Source organism: Bombyx mandarina, chromosome 18 (genome assembly GCF_030267445.1).
Source record: "Bombyx mandarina strain Sakado chromosome 18, ASM3026744v2".
NCBI lineage: Eukaryota > Metazoa > Arthropoda > Insecta > Lepidoptera > Bombycidae > Bombyx > Bombyx mandarina.
Window position 1 is genome coordinate 4,519,516 of NC_143224.1, and position 8,733 is coordinate 4,528,248.

The 8,733-nt window shown below is 33.2% G+C and overlaps 1 protein-coding gene across 3 annotated transcripts in view; it reads left to right on the plus strand.

Annotated features, from left to right (window-relative positions):
• IP3K2 (Inositol 1,4,5-triphosphate kinase 2) overlaps positions 1-8,593 on the plus strand; it is a 183,983-nt gene extending 175,390 nt beyond the window's left edge. For all 3 annotated transcript variants that reach the window (XM_089734744.1, XM_089734745.1, XM_028178896.2), the window contains 5 exons: positions 722-901; positions 5,269-5,341; positions 5,632-5,759; positions 6,995-7,246; positions 7,732-8,593. In XM_089734744.1, coding sequence (XP_089590870.1) covers positions 722-901; positions 5,269-5,341; positions 5,632-5,759; positions 6,995-7,246; positions 7,732-8,064 — 966 coding nt within the window. In that variant the 3' untranslated portion in view covers positions 8,065-8,593. The remainder of the gene's footprint in view (positions 1-721; positions 902-5,268; positions 5,342-5,631; positions 5,760-6,994; positions 7,247-7,731) is intronic.
• The last annotated feature ends 140 nt before the right edge of the window (positions 8,594-8,733 follow it).

An 8,733-nucleotide genomic window follows, 5' to 3' on the forward strand; every position in this document is an offset into this window, starting at 1 on the left:
CGGCACAAATAGGCAGCAGGCAATCGTATATTGCATTGAGAAGCTCCAAATAGAGACTAAAAATCATTTGAAGTTTTAGTTTCTACGTAATATTTTGTGTTTTTTTTCTAAAACATTTTAAGCTTATCTTGAGCACCACTGACGTTAGTAAATAACGATATCAAAATGTAAATTGACAATTTAATCTATTATATTTAGAATTAATATTAATTATTTTACTATCTGCGTCATGTTAATGTAATTATTTTCGTATTTATCCGCTAGACGACACGCATTCGTTGCCAGTATATTAAATTTAAATTGCAAGATTTTTTTTCATTTCATTTAATTATTTTTGTGTTTCACTCGTAAAATAAATTAGTATTTTTTTATTGCTTATATAGGTGGACTAGGACGGCCCACCTGGTGTTAAGTGGTTATCGGAGCCCATAGACATCTAAAACGTTATCAGACCAGATCATAGATATCAGAATTCTATAGCTTAAGAGGCTCGTCCTGTATCGGTGATTCAATACCATAAAACAGGAGATAGATGGGCAGGAGACTGATGAAATAATGTAGTAGAGGGTAAATGGCTTCAGTAAATCGATTGATTATTACTATATACCGGCTGTTACTGCTACAGCCCGTGAACTCACACACGCACATAATAAACAATATACCACTGAGCTTCGAACATAAAAAACGAATGTCTTTAAGAAGACTGTTTATCTTCTTCCAGCAATCAGAACGTTGGCGAAAACTACGCAACATCGTGCAATGGACGCCGTTCTTCCAAACGTACAAGAAGCAGAGGTACCCCTGGGTCCAGTTAGCTGGCCATCAAGGAAATTTCAAAGCGGGACCTGACCAAGGGACTATCCTGAAGAAACTGAGCCCGCAAGAAGAAAAATGCTTTGAGGTTAGTTAAAGAACACATTTTATGAAACGGTAGCAGCGTTTAATTTTATTGAGACTATTACCTCAAGCCTCACGATGTTAGCGCCATTAAGTTCAGGTAGACCCGTTTATTCATCGACATTCACAAGAGCCTACAATATTTCAATGGTATGAATTGACTTAAATGCTTTTACCCTATCATCCGAAATTCAATATTTGCCTTAATCACCAAGGAAAAACTAGTGACTAAATCATCTTAAGTGAAATCCCAAAAAAAAGGATGTTGGAACCACTTTCCTAGAATGAATCATTCAAATTGAAAACGTTGCGGATGATTTTGAACTACCAATAAGAGTTGAACTTCCGAAGTTGAACAAAAACTTATTGTTATTATAGCGCTAAGTACATCACTAATTGACATTGAGTTTTGCGAGATTAGCTTAATACTACCCTGTTATTTATTTTATTTATATTCATTTATTTCAGGTATTACATTCATTAAAAATAACATTTCACATAGAATAGAATATACAAAATATAACAATAAATTCGGAATAAAATTAAAATGAATGTCACAAAAGTTATTATATAAATTACTAAAATTACTAAAAAAAAAACGTTTACAGGAGTGACAGTTTCGTAGGTCTTTCTAGGCAGAAGGGCGATTTATATACCATTAGCTCGCTTTTAGATATGATTGATCCTACATTTTTTTTATTGCCTTTGTAGGCAGACGAGCATACGGCCCACCTGATGATGAGTGGTTACCGTCGCCCATGGACTTCAGCAATACCAGGGGCAGAGCCAAGTCGCTGCCTACAAATTGATGTTTCATATTGAAATTTGACAAATCTGATTATATAATCAGACTACAAATCCGATTACAATTTATAATCAACATTTGTCTTCTTCTTCTTCTTCCTACATTTTTTTTCGGTCTAGATTCAAGGATCGCTTTCTTACTTAAGCTCCTCCACTTTGCCCAGTCTTCGGTATTCCTTCTTTGTATTTCTTGTATTTTGTTTGATTTATAATGTATTTGATTTTTTGTATTGTATTTGTAATTGATCAACATTTGTATCCACAAAATTTTTTGACATCTGCTTATAGCTTGAATTCTTTTTTGAAGAATAGTCTTGTTCGAAAACAGTCCAGATCATTTTAATTTACTCGCGAGAAATCACAAACGACCTGATGTTTAGAGCCCACATGAATATGATTCATGACATGAATACCGTATCCAAGTTTAAGACTTAGATGGAGGTTTCAAGTCTATAATGATATGGCTATAAAAGCCTAAAACACGATTGCTTCGCGACAGCAATAAGCGAAATAAGCGGAATTTGGGGATTGGAAAGTTAGAGAATATGGCTAAGCCTACTAAGCCTGGCTAAGCATTACTAGTAAACATATTACCGTAAAAGTGAGTCGTCGAGCCGCGCAGCACGTCGCGCCTTTCTTAAGGCGTAGTCTCCGGGCAGGAATTGGAAGAAGAGTAGGACCTGGTTCTTCCTCTTCTCCCTCTTTTTCTCTGGAGACGCCGGAGTCCGACATGACCTGGTCTCTCTGGAGTATACGTAAACGGATTCGCCAGCTTTAAAAAAAAAAAGGTGACCACGAAAGCTCTAAGGTATTCGAAATGTCGGAAATAATATATTTCAACAAATAATATAATGAAAAGCTTGATATTAAACCATAAAAGTCGTACGAGTATAATATAATTCGAATGAACGTCTAATTTCTTCCCTCTCCTCACCGTATAATTTGACAAATATAAATTTAAACTCGAACACTGTGTGACATAATCATTACCGAAGTTAAAAAGTAAAATATAAGCGTTAACGTAGGTGGGAAATAATATTACATATTTAGTAAAATTAAAATTACCTATGCATGTTTTTTAGTATATTTTGATCAGATTAAATGGTATTGTAGAAGAAAAAGACCATGCTGACCATGAGCAAAAGACCAAAGACCACCACCAGTCAATAGAACTACAGTAAATAAAACGTAAAAAATGACTACTCATATCGTTAACACCAGCGTCAGGCGTAAAACCCCAATTAAACATATTACAATCGTAAATTCTTAAACGCTTAATGAATTGCACGATAATATTATAATATAAATGTCGCGCATAGTTCTACTCCAGAAATATTTTGAGTGCTTACTATTCAGCTCTGGAATGAGCTCCCAGGTGTTTCCTGACTGCTCCGATTTACCCTTCTTCTGACTTCTTCAAACGTGGCTTGAATAAAGCGTTAGGCAGCAGCATGGCTTTGCCTCGTCACTACTTTTTATTTATATTACTATTTTTATTTTTATGATTGAGGGATTACTGGTGGTCCGGAAGCCTTTCCAGGTTCCATCACTACTGAAATCCGTTACCACTCACAAGTAAGCTGGCTATATGCCCGCTTAACTATTAAGATGATAAAAATAATTGCCACAGACAATGCAAAGATTTCATTAATTTTACTCCGCCATTGAATTTTTAACGGGATTTTATACAGCTTAAGATGTGCTCACGGCCTAAGTATTAATTTTTGTCGTAGCTCAGTCAAGTGAAGCAGTGAATTCTTTTGAGAAGTCTAAATTGTGCAAATTACCGGCCATTCGAACAAGAACGCTAAACCCTTGGGCTAAAAAAACCCTTTGCTATTAGCAAATTATAAGTGTATGAAAGTTTGAAACATTATTAAATGATGTTATTATCCCTTTATCTTCAAAGTTTCTTTTTACGTAGTACTTAAACTAAGTTCTTTTTATGTACTAAAAGCCCGAACCTGTTTTCAATCGAATCATAGGAATAATAAAAGCTATGAACTGCCCTTCATGTTTAATTTACTATTGATAGAGTATTGTGCTGATCATTTCTCTGATGATACTAACAGTCTTTAGTTTGTCTGATTTATTAAGTTTGTCCTTATTGTTGTGCTTGTTTTGATACCAATTACGTCATTCACGAAGATTAGGATCGTACGCGTCATTATACATGATTTTTATCATTAAATTTAATTAATCATTTCATTGTTTTATTTCGGATAGTACTCAGTTAACGAATAAATTACGTTGTAACCTTATTAATTCAGTAGGTACAAAAAGAAGAATTTTGTATGCGTCGCAATCCCAAAAAAATACAAAATTTTATATGAAAAGACGACAACAGAACCGATATCCGTAAAATTAGCTTAGAGACCAGAATAAAAGGATTTTCACCAGTAAAACTGAGACAAATATGTTTTGACGTCACCGGTCATAAATCGTATCAGTGTCAAAGTAAAACTTGTAAGTTTTTTGCATTGTCTAACCGTAGCAATTTATTGCTTCGAATCAGATAAATAACTTTTATACATTATTCAGCCATGAATTACCGTTTTGAAATTGTCCTTTTTGATTTATTGTTGGGCTATGTTCTTTATTAACTTTTCGATGGTAACGTTGGTGAATACCAATCGTGATTTAGTCGGTAAGATGGCTAAATAAATAGGGTGCATCGTTTCTTGGGAGGTATCAATTTGACCACTTAATTAAAATGTATTAAGAGACATCAACAAAAATATGCTAATTCCAAAAGAGAAAAGAAGAAGAGTCAAATTATATATATTATACTAATTAAATTTAAACTTTTCTATAAGGTGCGCTCATATGTAATCGCTTTGGTATTTTACATTATTTATTGTAATACAAGACTAGGTTACCTAAATTTTTTTTGAATATTTGCAAAGACATCATAATTGCACACAAAAAGGCGAAATTTGCTTTTAAACTGTGATGTTGTCATCAAAAGTACCTATGATTTTGGACATTTGTGTCTTCAAAAACATTTTACTCATTAGTAAATAAAATTATAAGTTAGGTACATTCTTTTCGAAAACACGAAAAATCTAACTAGTGATTTAGATTTAAAACTTTGAGGGAATAGTTGTAGAATTTTTACCCGGTTTTTACGAGTGGACGTCGATAAGTTTTAAAGAACACGAAATCAACATGAGAATAAAAGTGTACAGGTACTTCTCATCACGAAATAATAAATTCAAAAACGTGAACTAGAAATAGTCGCGACGCTATTGATAATTCGAATTTCTTTGTTAGATATTTTTTTACACAATTATGTAACTAAGAAGGTCGTCTTTTTTTTAAAAGCGATGCACGTAATCCTCTTATAACACGATATTTTATAACACGGTTCCACTCTATCACGAAAATAAAATTATGCATACTATTCTGAAGAAAAGCCAGTTTTATTGCAACACTATTGAGACGTTGAGCATCAAATGAATTATGAGCGCGTCTGTTCAAATTGTTACAATTCAAAGGCACTTGTCTATCAATAAGTCCTAAAGTATTTTCTGCGAATTCGTGTTGAAATGTTTTTTTTTATTCCAGTTGCTGATGAAGGATATCCTCCGGCCATTTGTACCTGAATTCAAGGGTCAAGTTACATGTGAAGATGGAGAACGTATCCTTTTGACAATAAAATATGAATTCTCATACACCAGACATTATAATAATATAAGGGATAGTTATTCACGGCTTTTTCACGTTTCAGTATCTATTGCTGTTTGTTTTCAAATTTATAATCCCACTAGCTTATCCCACTATACTACAAAAATGTTTAAACTTCAATTTAAAAATTTGATGCAGTGTGAGTATCGAATTAGTTAGTTATGTGACTTGTAATATTACAGTTTTTCTGAAATACACAATTTTCTATCTCAAAAATTTCTTTAACCAAGCACAATAATACAGTGTACCTACAATTACAAGACCTGTTGAGCGATTTCGATAGTCCCTGTGTGATGGATTGCAAGATAGGAGTCAGGACGTATTTAGAAGAAGAATTAGCCAAAGCGAAAGAAAAAACTAAATTAAGAAAAGTGAGTATCTTCTTACAGTGTTAAAAAATTCGGGAATCTCTAGTACATTTGAAAAATCTTAATCGGTCGATGAATCTTAGGTAGTAGGAGCTCTAAGCAAGTTTATAATTGAGCTGATTTAAAATTGATGTGATCTACAAAAGCACCGTTGAAATAATAAGATATAAATTTGATCATTGAACCATGTATTTTTAACTATTGCGATTTCAGTGAAACGCCTTAAATAAACAAGTTTATTCCGATCATTTGGTTATTAAATATTATTATGTATTGAAACAATTTTTGGGAAAGAGGGAGACAGAAGATGAAAAAAAACAAGAAAGTGTGATAGAGACAGTTGTCTAAAACTTTATATAAAGCCAACGAATTAATAATTAATATCCAGAATGATCTCATATTTCTTAAAAGACAAAGAAAGGGTTAAATTTAAAAACCACTTTTAAGCATCTCTGAAAGTTTATCTTACGGTGTCATTAATTTATAAACATACAGATAAAGCCGCTATTATTAGGCTTTTACGTCAGTGATAAAGTAACATAATGGCTCTTTAAAGACGAGATTGTATTAAAAATAGTTTTCACATCACATTAAAGTGTCACAAGTAAAGGTTTGGGATAGTGATGTGGGAAAAAATACGTCATTTTGGTACTAGAAAAATAGTTGGGGTCCACAGACTGAAGTATTGTTGGACTAAAGTATAAGACGCCCGGTGGATTCGTATCGTGCGATGCGACTGTTTCAATGTTCGAATCTGGCGGGCAGTTACCAATTTTCCTAATGAAATACGTATTTAACAAATGTTTGCGAATGAATTCCACGGTGAAGGAATAACATTATGTAATAAAAAACAAAGCCGTAAAAATATTATTTGTGCTATTACTGGCAGTGGGAACGTCTTGAGGGCAGCCGGTTTTATTGTAAAAACGGTGACTTTAGAACTCATATCTCAATGTGGGTGACCACATTTATATTGTAGATGTCTATGGGCTGCGGTAACCACTTAACACCAGGTGGGCCGTGAGTTCGTATACCCATTTAAGCAATAAAATAATATTTAAAAACCTTATGTCAATATCTTGAGACAATACCTCTCAAGTGGATAAAAATAAACATTTAGTAAAAGCTTTTTAATGAAATAATATATAATAACATTTTAATATCTAATCTAAGTAATATTTAATATCTAACAACTCTAATAAAAAAAAATACTAATAAGTTTATTTTCATCATTCCAGGATATGTACGAAAAGATGATTCAAATAGACCCAAAAGCACCTTCAGAAGAAGAGCACAGAAGCAAAGGAGTCACGAAGCCAAGGTACATGATCTGGAGGGAGACTATCAGCTCTACCTCAACTTTAGGCTTCAGGATAGACGGGGTGAAAAAAGCTGATGGAACAAGTTCTAAAGACTTCAAAACCACGAAGACGAGACAGCAAATAGCTGAAGCCTTCAAGGACTTTACAAGTAGTTGTCCAAATGCTGCGGTAAGATTGTAATATTAACTAGTTAGCATATTGAAATCCCAAATCATATTGAATGCTCCCAGTTTTGTTAAGTGCTTAATGGTCTTAAGTGTTAAGGGTTTCATAGTAAAAACCTACTTACTAACTCAGCTTGACGATTAAAAGTTTGTCTTGGTCATATAGTTCTATTTTTATGCACCTTAAGATATGTACGCACTTAACCTTAATATTAAAATAAGTTTTTACATAAACTTAATGAGGAAAAAGCTTTTGCTTCTACAAAAAACTTACTGTTTCAAATTCCACAAAATCAGAGAGTATCAATATTTTGTATTTTTTTATTTTATTGCTTAGATGGGTTGATGAGCTCTCAGCCCACCTGGTGTTAAGTGGTTACTGGAGCCCATAGACATCTACAACGTAAATGCGCCATCTGCCTTGAGATATAAGTTCTAACGTTTCAGTATAGTTACATAGTACTCAATAAATATTGTTTTAATTTACAGGTGAGATACTTAGAAAGGCTAAGAAGCATTCGAGCAACACTGACTGAATCTCATTTCTTCAGAACACACGAACTGATCGGGAGTTCGTTGTTGTTCGTTCATGACAAAAGGAAAGCATCCGTTTGGATGATAGATTTCGCAAAGACTGTTCCTGTGCCAGAAAACGTGAGCATTGATCACAACACAACTTGGAAGGTCGGGAATCACGAAGACGGCTACCTCATTGGCCTGGACAATTTGATAACAATATTTGAATCTCTCGTCAAAGATGACAACGGTAACATAGAAGTTGAAAGAATAGAGAATATAAGACAGGATAGTTTTGATACTTGAAGTGATATGACGCGAGAGGTTACTCTCATGATATACGACAATCTCAACACTGGCGTGTTGCCGTAACGCAGTATGACTGCGATGTATAGATCTGAGATGCATTATTGTTTTAAAAGTTTGACGCCGTGCCTACCTATAGTTTAACTGTAAATATTTGTGTATGAATACATTTTTGTGTTAATTATAATCTTGAAATACTCATAAATAATTTTTAAGTTACAGCACCACCAATAGTTTTAATTCCATCCGATTAACTGAATATATTATGATTCATTAACCTAAATATATATATTTTTTTAAATTACGTACACTATGTTCTTATTGTATTGTCGAATTTGTATTCATTTTCAGATCTCGATAGATCTGCGCTATCGACGGAACTGATAAAAAACCTAATTTTAAATAGGTATTTATTTCTTGTAAATACACTATATTAGTGTGAGGACTATTTACTGATTTTATATTTGTAAGACACTATCCGTATAATGTACAAAAATATGGTACTAAATAAATATGTTGAACAATTTTATTACGTTATTTTGTTTTCTCTTGGAGCAATATCATATGGCTAAAATGTCTTAGATTAGAGAATTTACCCATGATTTTATGATCATTATACTATTATCCATAAACTAAGCAGATGAGTGCGAAATCTCACGTGTTACTTTT